Source organism: Prionailurus viverrinus, chromosome B4 (assembly GCF_022837055.1).
Source record: "Prionailurus viverrinus isolate Anna chromosome B4, UM_Priviv_1.0, whole genome shotgun sequence".
Lineage (NCBI taxonomy): Eukaryota > Metazoa > Chordata > Mammalia > Carnivora > Felidae > Prionailurus > Prionailurus viverrinus.
Window position 1 is genome coordinate 102957911 of NC_062567.1, and position 15391 is coordinate 102973301.

At 39.8% G+C, this 15391-nt stretch overlaps 1 protein-coding gene across 2 annotated transcripts in view; it reads left to right on the top strand.

Annotated features, from left to right (window-relative positions):
* The window catches only part of TMTC2 (transmembrane O-mannosyltransferase targeting cadherins 2), a 416958-nt gene that overhangs the window by 152284 nt on the left and 249283 nt on the right, over positions 1–15391 (top strand). For both annotated transcript variants that reach the window (XR_007154185.1, XM_047868211.1), the window contains exon 2: positions 2869–3439. Coding sequence is in view for 1 of the 2 variants with exons in the window: in XM_047868211.1 (XP_047724167.1) it covers positions 2869–3439 (571 nt within the window). In the remaining variant the exon portion in view is untranslated. The remainder of the gene's footprint in view (positions 1–2868; positions 3440–15391) is intronic.

Genomic DNA, 15391 nt, shown 5'->3' on the forward strand with positions numbered 1-15391 from the left:
CTGCTTATGTTGCACTGGCCAAAAAATAGTCACATGATCGTATTTAACAGCAAGGGAAGATAGGAAATGAAATAATTTTTTCAGATGACTATCTACCCAGCTAAAAACTAAAAGATCTATGAGTACGGGAAAAGGGGAGAACAGACATTGGAGAACAACAATCTGTGCCACACTGAATATTTTTTAAGACATGATTTTAATAGACCTTCAGCCTTTTATTGAGCATCTAGAAAAGTCCAATGAGTTCTCATGAATAAATAATATATGTAGAAGGACTAGCATGGTGTTTGGCTCAAACAAGATAATCGTGACTACTATTGATAGGTTTTAATTCTAACCCCCACTTGCATCTAATTTCAGAGACTGTGAGTCAAGCTGACTTTAATAAGGGAGTTTTTGAACACCGTACCCCAGTCTTTATAGAATAGTAGCAACAGCAGCTCACAGAGCCCAGATGTCATGGCGCTAGGTCTCCAGAACACTCGTACTGGCAAAGCAGTGTTCTTTGCTTCTCTATATAGAAGATAAATACACAGTTGGGAGTGTTTGTTAGCTGTTTTCAAGGTGAAACTATTATTGTTACAGAAACTAAAGCTCAGAGAGGCTAATTGGGAAGCAAGTTAAAGAAGCAGTTGAAAATGAGCATTGCCCCATCATTTGACCCCAACTGGAGTACTAACTGTTCTTTCCTCTGGCTGTGTCACCTTGGATGGGTTTCTTAATCTGTTTGGATCTGTTACATTTTCCTGTTTTTGAAGATGCTCAGGTAAATTACGGAGCATGTTTCCCCTCAGTCCAGGGCTTTTCCAACCTCGTTTTGGTAATATTCATGTGGAGATTCCTTTGATCATGCCTGCCTCACAGTGAAAAGCTGAACCGATGGGGGCTGGAGGTTAAAGTCATCAGGTGGCTTTCTGTCACATATTCTTCAGCTGTACAAATGCCCACAGCCTTCAAAAGCCCTGACATCACACCAGGCAAGAGGCTTCTAATAATGGAGGCCTCTAATAATGTCTTGACCTCTCTCTGTCCTTCTAACTCACGTGCCTCTATTGTGTTCTGTAAGTATGGAGATGGACTAGGGGTACAGACATTCAAGATGCCACCTTGATCTCTGGAAGATATAATGGCATAGAGCAGGGATCCTTCAAACTGAACCATTTACAGGCCAACATTTGTACCTTGTCTGCATATACCGGTACTGTGGGTTCCTTAATATTTGTCTTTACGTTGAGTTTTTAATTTTTAACAGCTTCATTCTGAGCAAACATCTGTGAAATCCAGCTTCGATTTGATAATTAAATTTCCTTTCAAGTACACATTAAAATAAATATATCCATTCAAATTTTTACCAGGTTTGCCTGTGTATCTTCTAAAATACTTGCAGTGGTAGGTAGATCATCACATTTTGGGAACTGCAACAGAGTGGAAAGAGCGCGAGCCATGAAACTCTACCCTGCTGATTCCAGCTGTGTGACTTTGCTACTATTATCGATTGATCATTCTTAACCATAATTTGTTCACTTGAGAGATGTAGATAATATGTACCTCATCATTTACTCTAAGGATTAAACAAGATACAGCCAAGGAGACTGTTACAATGCTTGGCGGATAGCAAGTCCTCAGCGAATTACTAGGTTATCCTTCCTTAGAGTCTGTTTGCAGATACCAGGCATGCAGGCCTGTAACTGCTAGTTCTCAGAAGCAGGACACAAGGCACTTGGTATGGATGATTGCAAGTCCTGTGAAAACTCAGAGGGAGAAAGGCTGAAGCTTTCTAGAATGAAGGAGAAAAGGGAGACATTTGGATGAGGGAAGAGGCATTCTTCCCTGCCTCTACGGCTCTCCCTTGGCTACTCAAAGTGTGGCCCAAGGACCAGTAGCATCAGCATCACCCAGGAGCTTGTTAAAACTGTGGCATCTCCGGCTCCTCCCCAGACCTACTGACTCAGGACCTGCCTGTTAGCAAGATCCCCCAGTGATTTGTGTGTGTGCCTGAGAAGCAGTGCTCTGGGCACAGATATTCTGTCTAAGGTATATTTCATTTCTACTAGGGAGTTAGTCCTTGCTCTCAGCAGATCTCTGCACCAAGATCACCTGCACGAGGATCACTAGTAACACCTGCGCTGCGCTTTATAGAAGATGCAGATTCTCAGACCTCACATCAACCTGCACCCGTAATCTGCATCTTTAGCCCATACATTCCATGATTTTTTTAAGGCCGCTGTTTGACAACTGCTGTAGTAAGTCTTAAACCACCTATAGAAACTGCATTTATTCTTCAAACATATTTGCATTTGAACAAACAAGAAAACTTTTGAGAAAGAGAGATACAGTCCTAATTGTAGTGTCAGTAAGCATTAAGGGGAGGATCTGAATTCAATCTATATGTAAAGGCTTCTGTAAGGCTCATTTGCATTAATCCTGCATACCTGGAATCCCATCATACACAGGATAACAGCTTCCCAGAAGGCAGTGTCTTAGCAATGTCACACACAGTTGACACTTGAACAACATAGGTTTGAATTGCATGGGTCCACTTATACATAGATTTTTTTCAACAAATACAGCACTGTAAATGCACCTTCTATTATGATTTTTTTTAATAATGTTTTCTCTAGCTTACCTTATTGTAAGACTGCACTATATAATATGTATACAGAATAGGTGTTCATCAACTGTTCATGTTATTGGTTAGAATTCTGGTCGACAGTAGACTATTAAATTTTAGGGGAGTCAGAAGTTATGCTTGGATTTTCAACTGCATGAGGGTCGGCACCCCGACCCCCATGTAGGACAAGAGTCAACTGTATTTTCTTCTTTTCCGAAATTTTATATTTGACTTTCTGTAAACATTTTGTTTTTTAGCCGTGCTATCAAGACTAATCAAGACCTTCTCCCAGAAACTCCCTGGACACACATTTTCTACAATGATTTTTGGGGGACTCTTCTAACCCACAGTGGCAGCCACAAATCCTACCGGCCACTCTGCACTCTTTCTTTTCGCCTGAACCATGCCATCGGAGGGCTGAATCCCTGGAGCTATCACCTCGTCAATGTCTTGCTGCATGCAGCAGTCACCGGTGTCTTCACGAGCTTCTCCAAGATCCTCCTTGGGGACGGATACTGGACCTTCATGGCTGGCTTGATGTTTGCCTCTCACCCCATCCATACGGAGGCCGTGGCAGGAATCGTGGGACGGGCCGATGTTGGGGCCAGTCTCTTCTTCCTCCTCTCCTTGCTGTGCTACATCAAACACTGTTCTACAAGAGGCTCCTCGGCCAGGACTTGGGGCTGGTTCCTGGGGACAGGACTGTGCGCAGGATGCAGCATGCTGTGGAAGGAACAAGGAGTGACCGTGCTGGCTGTGTCGGCAGTTTATGATGTCTTTGTCTTTCACAGGCTGAAAATAAAACAGATCTTACCTACCATTTACAAAGTAAGTGATTGTGGGCGCTGGAGCATTGGGTTACTGAGCAGCCTCCTTGCCTGGTCCTTTTCCCCCATTTAAAAAGCAAATTTGTCCCTCTTCAAAGAGAATTTAAAGTAAGCTGTGTTTTGATCTTCAGTAAGTGGAAGTGTCCTTTTTGACCTTTCCCTACTAACATGGGTTTCATTCCTTGATTGTTTTATGTCTTGGGTTTCTTATTTTCATGATTTCAAAGGGTTCTGGTAGCTGGACAGTTTTGCCTTGTAAAAATTATGCACCTTTAGTATTTATTTTTATTCATTTTTTATTTCGGCCCCAATTCTCTGTAATCCAGTAAATTGCTTATAATGTGTATTTATAAAAGTATCAGAGCTGATAATAGAGCCAGATGCTAAACTCTGTAGAGGGGAAATCCTCTGCCATTTGTTAATAGTACTTTTCCTGATCTGACTTTGGAAAACAGCCCTTCTCTGCAGTGCACTGGGAACTCAAATTCTTAAACAATGAATCATCTTCACCTTTTCCTTGTTGTAGTGAATAAGAATAGAAGAGTCAAAACAGAAAGAGGTTATTATAAATTTTGCCCTGAGGCCAATTAAGGCCTTTGCCTCAGGGCTTAATATTTGCTCTTCTGTATTCCCTCAGTGCTTTCAAATGCACTGTGGTTTAAAGGTCACAGAAGCATTTTCAGATCTCTCCCACCTAAGAGGACCAGTTTTTGGCTAGTGTGTTAGGGGAAGGCATTGGACAGACAAAGCTATCTTGAGAAACTGCCTCTTTCCCATCTCCCCATTATCTCATTCATACTAAACTTACCCTTGCTTTGCCTTTTAGTTAGAAAAGATGCACTTGGCCAGTGCTGGCAAATCTTGGTCCTGTTCTAGGCCAGTTCCCCCTTCCTTTTGGACACTTAAGTGAGGAGCTGTGATTTTGGATACTTACCTTGAGAAAGCAGTCAACTTTTCTCATTTTGGCAGTTCTTTCCCCTACCCCCGTCAATTCTCGATGTTACTTAAAATCAAATTGGGAAGAATTGAAGTGAAGGAAAAATTAAGGGAAATAGAAACATTTATTTATTTTTTAATGACTTTTTTTTTTCTTCACTTAGTAGGCAGAGTAGTTACTGCTGCTCTCTGTGCTCTGTGGGGAAGCATAACCTTTTCAGTTAGAACTCAAGTATCAAGTGCTTAATGAAGTTCTTTTGTGATTTCGATTATATGCTGAAACTTTAAAAGAAAACTCTGGTTAGGTTGAGTTTGACGCCTAAAAACAATAGTTTGAAAGTCAAATTCTTAATTTCAAATCAATTTTAATTATTCTTTCTGGGAGATTTAGGGAGAGAATTCTTTTTTTCTTTTGTTTTAAAACCACATCAACAACAAAACAAGCTTTCTTGTTTTATTGGAAAGACAGATAGAATACACATAAATCATGGTCTTTGTCCTGTGGAGACTATTTGAGGACTTTGCATCGATAGCCTGTGAAACATTGTGGTTGGACATTTTACAGAATTTCCATTTTACCGTCTCCTGGAATACGAAATGATTTTGATATACCAGTTCAGGACTTGATTTTAGGACCTTTTAAAGTTCTAAGACATTTTCAGTTTTCTAAGCATATTTTCAAGGACAGAGTTGCTGATAGAGACCCTTATTTTAATTGTGTCCCCTACAATTATTTGGGGCATACCTATAATAAGAAATTATTCTTTATCTTAAGTTTATTTAAAAAAAAAATGTTTAGTTTTGAAAGAGACAGAGCATGAGTGGGGGAGGAGCAGAGAGTGAGAGGGATGCAGAATCCGAAGCAGGCTCCAGGCTCTGAACTGTCAGCACAGAGCCCGACACAGGGCTTGAACCCAGAAACTGTGAGATCATGACCGGAGCCGAAGTCAGATGCTTAATCGACTGAGCCACCCCCAGGGACCCCGGAAGTTAAATTAAAAAAAAAAAAATTAAGTTTATTTATTTATTTTGAGCAAGAGAGGTAGCAAACTGGGGAAGGGCAGAGAGAGAGGGAAAGAGAGAATCCCAAGCAGGCTCTGCACTGTCAGCAAGAGCTGGATGTGGGGCTTGAAGTACAAACCTTGGTACGTACCACTGTGAGATCATGACCTGAGCCGAAGTGAAGAGTCGAACTCTTAACTGACTGAGCCAACCAGGCACCCCTATCTGAAGTTAAATTGCCCTGAGCATCCTGCTTAAGAAAATAAGAAATGTCGCTAGCAAAGGAACTCCTAGCAGCAGAGAGTGTGAAACACCCCTCTCCCCACCCCCCATGTCATGGGAAAGGACTTAATACTTTGAAGATTCGGTGTCCTGAGAAGTTTCCAAATGGAAAGTTGCCTAGACTCTCTGGCAGCCATTGCTTGTGGGCAAGGGAAGTAGTTGAAGCAGCAAAACAATCTGAGAGTCGCTATCTCCACTCTGCTTTTTCTTTCATTCTCACATTTTGGGCCAATGGGCTTAATGAGAACATTTCAGTAACAGATTGTATAGATATGCAAGGGACCATAGAGACCTTCTATGCCAGTCCCTTTATTTCCAGCAAAGGTATAGAACACCAGAGGTGTGAAGGTCACCTAGAAAGTGGTAGAATCACTGGAACTAGGATACATATTTGCGTGTGTTTAGCGATCATTTTACTATATTTTGAAGATGTGAAGATGAATGAACAAATGTAAATAAAGTCAGATGACTTACTTGGAAGAGAAGAAAATAAAATGGAATCAAATATTCACTCACACTGGCTAAGTAACCTTAGGCTAGTTCAATGACCTGTTTTTTTAATCTGGAAATGGAGACGGTTCATGTTCTGTCTTAGAGATGTTGTGAAGAGTGTAATTGTGGGGTGTTCAGTGTGAGCTGAGTGCCCAATGTTTGGAAGGCACCTGATGATACTAGTTGAAGAGAAAGTGGAATCAGTGGAAATTGTAATTCTTTATTTTAAGGAAGAGAAGGCCAAAAGATGAACTTCTACTAGTCTTTAAACATACAGTGGTTTTGAAAGCATATGACTTAGGAATCAACTAAGGCTGAAGCATGAATATTTAGGCAGAAACTTTCATTTAGAATTTTATGACTATGGGGCTTGTAAACACTGGCATAGATTACATATGGAAGTTATAGAAAATTCCATATTCTGTCTTTATAATATATAGATTTCTATGCCTGGGGTGAGTTAGAAGAGACTCTGAAGGAAGTGAATTAAAAGACTTTAGAAGGTCCTTTTCAACCTTAAAAGAATAAATCATCTTAAATATCTTGCCAATTAACTCCACATCATGGTTTGCCAGATGAAATAAACTTCCCTGCCCTATTAAAACATAACTTTTATATAAACAGAAAGCTCCAGTGCACAAATGTTTAACTCTGTTATGCAAACCAGTGAACCAGCCAAGTACTCAAAACCCAAAATGGCGGACCTCTTAAAGCTGGAAATTATTAGGACCAGAGGGGCAAGGCTCTCTGTTTTGATAGTTTCATCAGTAATGTTTTTCTCATAACGGTCACACTCAACTTCTTTCTTCACAGTGTTGGTTTCAGTTCTGCACCTTTTAAAAGATTTTGGGTCTTTTAAATGTGCACCAGGGCCAGGCAGAAGGGATTGGTGGAAGCAAGATTCTGCCCACCTCTAGGACCCCTCTTCATCCAGTATTACAATAAGAAAATACAGGTTTGGGTTGGGTAGAGTTTGAGATTTTTCCCTTTGCTTTTCAAGTGAGAGAGAGAGAGAGAGAGAGAGAGAGAGAGAGAGAGAGAGAGAGAATGAGAGACAGTGCATGCAGGTGAGCTGGGGAGGGGCAGAGGGAATGGGAGAGAATCTTAAGCAGGCTCCTCACCCAGTGTGGAGTTTGACACGGGGCTGGATCTCATGGCTGTGAGATCATGACCTGAGTGGAAACCAAGAGTGGGACACTTAACTGACTGAGCTACCCAGGTGCCCCAAGTTTGAGATTTTTCTAAGAAGACAGACTTCTGGATTTTTCTATGACATTTCTTATTATTTAAAATCAATTACTAGTTTAAAAACAGATAAACCCTGTTTGGGCCCAACAAAATCCTTTGGATGACTGAATTTGGCCAGAATTCTTGGCTGCCAGTTTTTGGCTTCTAAGGCTCATGCAGATGATGCACATATCTATATTGTATAAAAGACGTTTGCAGTTCTGCAAAGGAAATATGAAAGTTTTCTTTCTTTGAAGTATGTGAAAAATAGTAAGGACCTGGCATATTGTAGATACTTTATTTAGCATTTAATAAATACATAATATATGTGTGCTAGGCACTATCCTGAGTGTGCTAAAACATAAACACATTTAACTTATATAATAAGTGCTTATTGAGAGAATATGACTTATGAACTAATGTGGTTGAATATGACATGAAATAATATAATCATACGGTTGTCAATAGTTAAGATTTGTTTTTTGTTTTTGTTTTTAATGTTTACTTATTTTTTGACAGAGACAGAGTGGGAGAGGGGGAGGGGCAGAGAGGGCGACACAGAATCTGAAGCAGGCTCCAGGCTCTGAGCTGTCAGCACAGAGTCCGACCTGGGGCTGGGACTCATGAACTGTGAGACCACGCTCTGAGCCGAAGTTGGACGCCGACTGAGCCACCCAGGCGCCCCTTGTGTTTGTTTTTAATAGTTAGCAAGATTTGTAAGAAGACACCAAATATAAAATCTTCAGAAGTGTGTTTGAACAAAATGTGTGTTCATAAACATCTTAAGTTTTTTTTGAATGATCCTCTTCTTCGCTTCAGCATTCTATTTATGGTGTTTCCCACATTGTCCTTGGCATCTGGTGCACCATCTGACACATAGTAGGTACTCAGTAAATTATTGAATTCACACTTGTTTCAGTTTGCCTTTAAAAAATGTGTGCCTGAAATGTTACAGTGAAATCCAATCCTCTTCCCTTTATACAAATGAGGATTTCATTCCTGGTTTGGGGTCCAGAAGGTACAATTGGAAGAAATGCATGTCAGAAAAATGTTGAAAAGTAAGTTTTCTTGACTTCTCATCAAATGATTATTTTAGGCTTTCTTAGATGACTTTCACCTACTTTAGTTTTATGTGGTCAAAAAGTAAAAGTGGGGGAGGTGGCCCTTGAAACACACTTAAACTAGCCTTGCAAATAAATGTTTCACTTTTATCTGCCCACAAAATTTTTTACAAGTCTCCCATGACCCCAGGAGGTACATGGGTAATAAAATCAGCAAAAGCAACATTTTTCTTACTTACCAAACATCAGTCATTGCTTGCCTAGTGGCCATTTTCTGTGCTTATTTAACATCTGTTAACTGTTTTAATGTGGAAACATCTTTTTTCCCTTTATTAGCCTCATAATCACTTATTCAGTTACAGGTGGAAAAAAAAATTAAAGAAAAGGAAATCTGAAAACCAGTGTAACAATTCTAATAATAGCCCAAATTGATTTGGAAAAATAGCCCTTTTAGTTTGCTCTTTTAAGAATTTCTGTAAAGATGACTATCTTCGCTTTGCTATAGTTGCTTCCAAGATGTACCCTATCTGGACAAGTTCCTTTTCTTAAAATTAAATTTTGTAGCTCTATTTCATGTAAATAAAATGATGAGACTACATTATGAGAGAGGAAATGGGGAGGCAGTGCCGCTTTTGGGAAAGGAGGCATCTCTGTCTAGAAATAACTTTTTCATTTTAATGCTGAGCAGGATGTGAATGGTGGAGGTTGCCTATGGTGAAAAAGTTTATCTTGGATGTTAGGTAAGCTTGGTTCTACATCAAGATGCAGTGATCAGACACAAAGTAACAAATAATCATCTGTTTTCAAACTATTTACAGGGTTTACCTTGAGAATGTTTCCTGAGGGCAGGGGCTTACGTTCTGTTGAAGGTTTGGGGTTTGTCACTATTGGAACACCGAGGATCTTAAATGTGGTGCTTCTGTACATCTATTTTGTGTGACTCCCCCTGTATAGAAGAGCATGGAAAGAGAGGTGCATCGCCTACAGGTATTTGCACATTGAATCCACATGTGCTTTTTTATTTGATTAGCTGCTGGGGATGGCATTGGCCCAACATGTTATCGTTTACAGCTTTGTCCCTTTGCTTTCTAGACTAGGTTGTGGTTTTACTCAAGATGTGACTCTCATATCAATTGCGCTGAATGAAATATATATTTGCTGTTTCTGATTTTCTTCAGTCCACATCTGTGCCATTCTACTTCAAGTAGTGTTCCCACTTTCTTATGATTTTCTTTCCCTTCATTTGCCTTACACTTGACTTTGTGAGAATCCAGATATAGCAAGACGCTCCGATTCTGATCACAGTATTTCCTAGCATTATTGAAACTGGAGGGCTGACTATTTGTCATGTACTTACAAATGAATTTGGATTTCATCCCAGTAAACTTGTTGTAGCATTTAATATTCATGACCTATAGAACTTTGAAACTTTGAATAGATGCCAGCAGTGCTAACCAGATAATACCACAAATAAAGGTGAGGTTCAAAAATATTTTACAACTCGGAAAGTCAAAGATTAATATTAATAAGGTATTTTATTTCTGTGGGTTGCCTTCATTGCTCAGCTGATTTAAGATGATTCTGTATTCTGGTTACAGTTTAAGTGCAAGTTGAGTAATTGAAATTTGGAAGCTGACTACCCTTGCCAGTTCATGTAATGCTTGTGTTAGAGTGTTAATACCTGGAAGGGTGATCTATTTGCAGATTATCTTTTTTTTTTTTTTTTTTTTTTTAAAGATTCACCTTTGTGCAAGACGCTGTATTAGGGCTTGTGGGGATTCAAAGATGAGTGCACAAAATTCTACCCCTAAGGACATTTTAGAGTAGGCTAGAAAGTTGTGAATAGCACATGCAAATGTAGAACTGAAATTCAAGCTGGAAAGTGGGGAGGCTGTAAGGGAGGCACTGGGAGTGCAGGACAGCTTCGAGGAAGGGGGGTGTACTTTCTGCGGAGGGGATCAGGAAGCACTTTCAGGAGCAGAGACATTTGAGCAGGGCCCCGAATGGTGGTTCAGATATAGACATTTATAATTGGAGAGGTGAGGGAGAGTGGAAGGTGGAGCCTGAGAACTGCACAGAGGGAAACTCCTAGGAAGTTCCGGGGGACCACTGGGCAGTGGTTTTGGCAGATACAGTGCATGAAATGAAACAGGAAAATGAGTGAGGAAAGGTAGATTGAGGCAGCTAGTATGTATAATGATGTAGGGACCTTTTAAGGTATGTTGTGGCCCCAGCAATGTTGGGAGACAATGCATAATTTTTAAATGTGCTTGTTCTTCGACTGGTCCATGGGAGAAGCTTGGGAATGTCCAGGCTAGCGCCATTTCGCCACTTGGGAGGCTTTCTTCTGTGTCCTTACTTGGGGACAGACCTGAGAGAGGATCCCTTTGATGATGAGACAGATTCAGGAGGTTTATCTCATTCAGTGAGTGTGTTTCCTGCCATCTCATTCTTTAGCATCAAGAAAAAAAAAGGCAGTTATTTTTCAAAGTTAGATTATTTTACTTTTTACTCTATAGTATCTAGCATATTATTATATACTCCTAATGAGAAAAACAGGGAGTCCTTCAGGGCTTTCTCCTGTGTCCGTTCTTCCAGCATTGCTGAACGGTGTTCAAATGTTACAGTGAGTGGCCACAAGTACAAAATCCCTCTTTGTTTTGTACTCCTTACAGGAAGACAGAAACATTTTTCAAAATGGTCCTTTTTACAATACAGAATAAAATATTCTATCAGCACTGAATTTCAACCAGTTAACTCCGTATACCATCAGTGAAAATGACACGCAAATTGGACCTTGTGATGAATAAATAATGAGTCTCATTGAAATCATCTCTGCTGTTCTCATAATACTGTCTGGGATACATATTACATCACTCGGCTCAATTTTCGATAACCTGCTGTCTCAGAGGAATCAGATCGACTGAAGGGGATCTCATGATTATCTGGTTACTCATATTCAACTGGGTACCTTCAGTTTCACAGAAAAAAGAAAAAATACCCAATGTGGTTTGCACAAATTTCAGATCACTGTCATTGCCTGTCTTAAATGCTGGGAACGGTGGAAATGCTAATTTAGTGTTGACCTCTCAAGTGGAATTTAAGCTATAGAAAGGCACATTCCAGGAGTGCATTAGAGATTCCTGAAAAGGCATGATCAGGTAGGAGGTGGGGTGGATAAAACTGAGTATTAAATCAAATTTATTGATAGTTAAAATAGTTACGAAATGTGATAGTGCAGTAAGGTTGCATGGTGTGGCATGTTTTAATGTTCACACCAGGTTCTTACCTACTGACCACAGTGTTCCTTTTTTCAAAAAGAATGGTAAGAAACCAAAAGGGGAAGAGAGGCAGCCAAAGTGTGCAATGATTTGGTGCTAGGAAGGTCAATGTGCCCTTGCTCCCTGGGTTTGTCTTTACAACTCTGCAGCACCCAGATGGCTCCTGCATGCTCTGTTGGTCTGATTATAACTCTTGCATCAAGTGAAATAGCATGAATTCAGAATTTAATACATGTTTCCTCAGTAATTATGGCCTTGATTAGTGAAGTCAGTGTATCAGTTCCAAAGGACACTTTCTTTCTCTCTCCACATGTTTACTCATTTAATTTCAGGAGATGAAATAAACTGCAAAGATTTTTTTCGATATGATAAGAGAATCTACAGTGCCTGTACCTGGTATGTGGTTGTCATTTTGCTAATAATTCATGTAAGATACAAAGCAAACAGCAGGGACAACATGAGAAAAATGAAGGACATTTAAAAACAAGTAAATGACTTGGTTTTTAGTAAGAGAAGAAATGGAAAATATATTTAGAATTTCCATTAAAATATTGCTTAACGTAACTAAGTACCAAGTACATTTAATAGAGTTCTTGATGATATGCAATATCAGTTGTATTTAAAAATAGTTTACGTATTTAAAAACTGAAAAAAAGAAAAAAATCTTAATATTTTAATTTTGTGCATTTTATGCATCTTAAACTCTTAGTTTTCAATGTGTTAACTCTGTCCCCTCCCCTTTAAAAGGGTTTATGTGTGTGTGTCGTGTTATGGGTCCTATTAGAATAAATTGCATAAAGACATGCTTCTATACTAGAGTCAGATTATACCAAAGTGATACATGAATGATTTGAGTGTATTTCCATAACTTCTATGAAATGGAAAACTCCAAATTGCATAGAATTAATCTTCTAACTTGCAGTTGGGCAAAAATTTGCCAGTTTCGGTGTTCCACAGAATGTAGCTTCTTTCTTCTTAAGATCTTGTGACATGTGATGAAGAGTTAAATCTATCTAATAGTATAAAAACCACCGCTGTTTACTTCGAATTACCGTTGGGCGTTTGGCTGCTCTCCTCTTGCACAGGTGCTAGTAAGGCTATTGTGGAAAAGCCATAGGATTGGAGCATCTAGATTTAGATGCAAATTGCTGTGACCTTGGATAAATTACTGACCGGTTTGCACATCCGTTATGTGGTCTGTAAAATAGGAATACAATATTTGCCTTGCAGGGTTGTTAGGTATGAATATCGTCAATGTACACTCTTCCGCCAAGTTCCTTTCCTGTAGAAATATCATGGTCATCAGCGTTTCACAGTGTTTCCACATTTCAATAGTAACGAACTTTTTACCTGTCATTTTGTAGAGCACTCAGCGTAGTTGTTGCTTTTCTCACAGGGATGCAGGGTGAAGCATCAATCAGAAAAAAATGGAGTTTTTGCTATCCTGTTCACCGGTGCTGACAATGTAAAGAATATTGAGAAAACAAACAAACCTTTTGCAAGGATAATTCTTCTGAACCACACAATTTGATCATTTCTCTTTTTGTTTAATCTATTGGAAACAAATATATTTAAGTCATTCCTTAATTTTTCGTCACTGTTTATATCAAAGCATCAACTAGAAATTTTGTAGCCTGATTTTTTTCCCCTTCTGGCTCAGGATGGTGCTGTTGCTTATACATCTGAAAATGGAGTCCCCTCCTGTTCCCCCAGCACCCTGTTGCCTGTATATCCCCTTTAGCCAGGTTTAGAGTAAGGAGGATTAGTTCAGTAGCTGCAATAGCTTGCAGCATTCAAGTCTCATTCTTTGAAGAAAGGGGAAGCATTGTTATCACCTAAAGGTGAATGTTAATCTCTTTCTTTCCCCTATTCTTTCCCAATCCTGGCAGGCAATATTGTTACAGCTGATTCCAGAATCTGTTATGAGAAACCTTTTCAGGGAAACATTGAGGCTGCTTTTTATTGGTGGTGGTGATGCTCAGCCGTTTATTTCCCCACCTCCTAGGGAGATAATAAAGAGCGAAAAGTTTTATTTTTAAAGGAATACTGCATCTGGCTGCCAAAATTTTTATGAAATATTTTGGATGCCTTAATAATATTCAGACCAAATTATTTTTACAGCAGCCTAAATCCTGGTAACGGTGGCTTGTTGAGACAAGTCTATAATAGGTAAGATTGGTTTTGATTTTAGAAAATCCAGTACTTTAAAAGTCTGATCTAATCTTCAGATGGTACAGGCGGTAGGTGGGGGTTGGTGACTGCTTCAAGATTTTAGGATTCATTTCATCATGTGTTTCCTTCGAATAGTCCAAACTGGGATGATCATCAGCGTCTCACCGGGAGACTTTTAAACCAGAGATTGCAGCCCAAGACTGGAAGCTACTGAATAAGAATCTTTCTGTCTGCTTACATTTTGTTTTTGAGGCATTGACAGGGAGCTGGTGGAGAGGCAGCAGGAGAGAAACTACTTTTTAAAAGCTCTCTCTCTGATTTTGATGATAAGCTAGGTTTGGGACCCGCTCATGTGCATTGATATACCTCCATACAGTATCATGAAAGGTCAAAAATGTTTTGTGGCTAGAGAGAGGTATTAGAAACTATGTATCTACATGCCGCCCCTTCTCTCTCCACAAATGTGAGGTCTGCAGAAATTAGGCACAGGCTTGGTTGAGAGCAGAGCCTCCTCTCCAGGTTCTACTGCTCTGTCACTTTCCCTCCCTGACTTCAGTTTGTAGAAACCTGTTACTGTGGAATTAATTTTCTATTTGTCAGTTAGGACTGCCTGGTGTTAATGGACCTGTGTACCCATCCCTCAAGTTCATCATTAATTAAGATTCAATCCTTCTTATTTTACCCCGGGTTCTCTTTGCAATGTTACTAATTCTAGAATACTTTTTGAAAATGAGTTGTTTTGTTTTTGTTTCCATCCTCCCAGGCCCCTCCTTTTCCTGTCCCCCCCCCCCCCACCTCATTCAGTTAAGTGCTTAAGTTTTTGTACGTTGTCTTCCTAGTCCAGCTTGATTTAAATCTGCATTCAAACGGAATATTTACTTTTGTAGCTACCAGAAACTTAACACAAAGACACTAAAACCACAGTGTGTTTTTCTTCCTAATTTGGTTAATTGCCTTTACTAACAGTGTATAACTGTTTGAAGTAGGTTACTCTTCAGTGGAAGGATTTTCTCTTTGATGATGTAGAGCCTGAGATTGGTCTAGAAGAGCATTAAAAAAAATATTGGGGCAGCTCTTTGTGGCTACCTGCTTCCAACTCACCAAGGCACCATGCACTAACTCAGAAGCAGGGGAAATTTTTGGCATTAGCAGTTGACCCATCAGCTGGGTAAATGCCACCAGGGGTGCCTGCATGGCTCAGTTGGTTTAAGCCTTGGACTGAGTCTTTGATTTCTGTTCAGGTCATGATCTCAGGGTTTGTGAGATGGAGCCCTGCCTGTGTGCAGAGCCTGCTTGGGATTCTCTTTCCCTCTCCTTCTGCGCCTCCCCTGCTTCTCTGTTTGCCTTCCCCCTGCTCCCCCCCCCCCAAATAAATAAATAAACATTAAAAAAAATGCCACCAATAGTATCTTAAAGATGTTCAGAGTTTCTTTTGACTACAATGTGAGTTTAGTGTCTCACTGTTGGGTGAATATTTGAATCAGTGACAACCTTAATGTC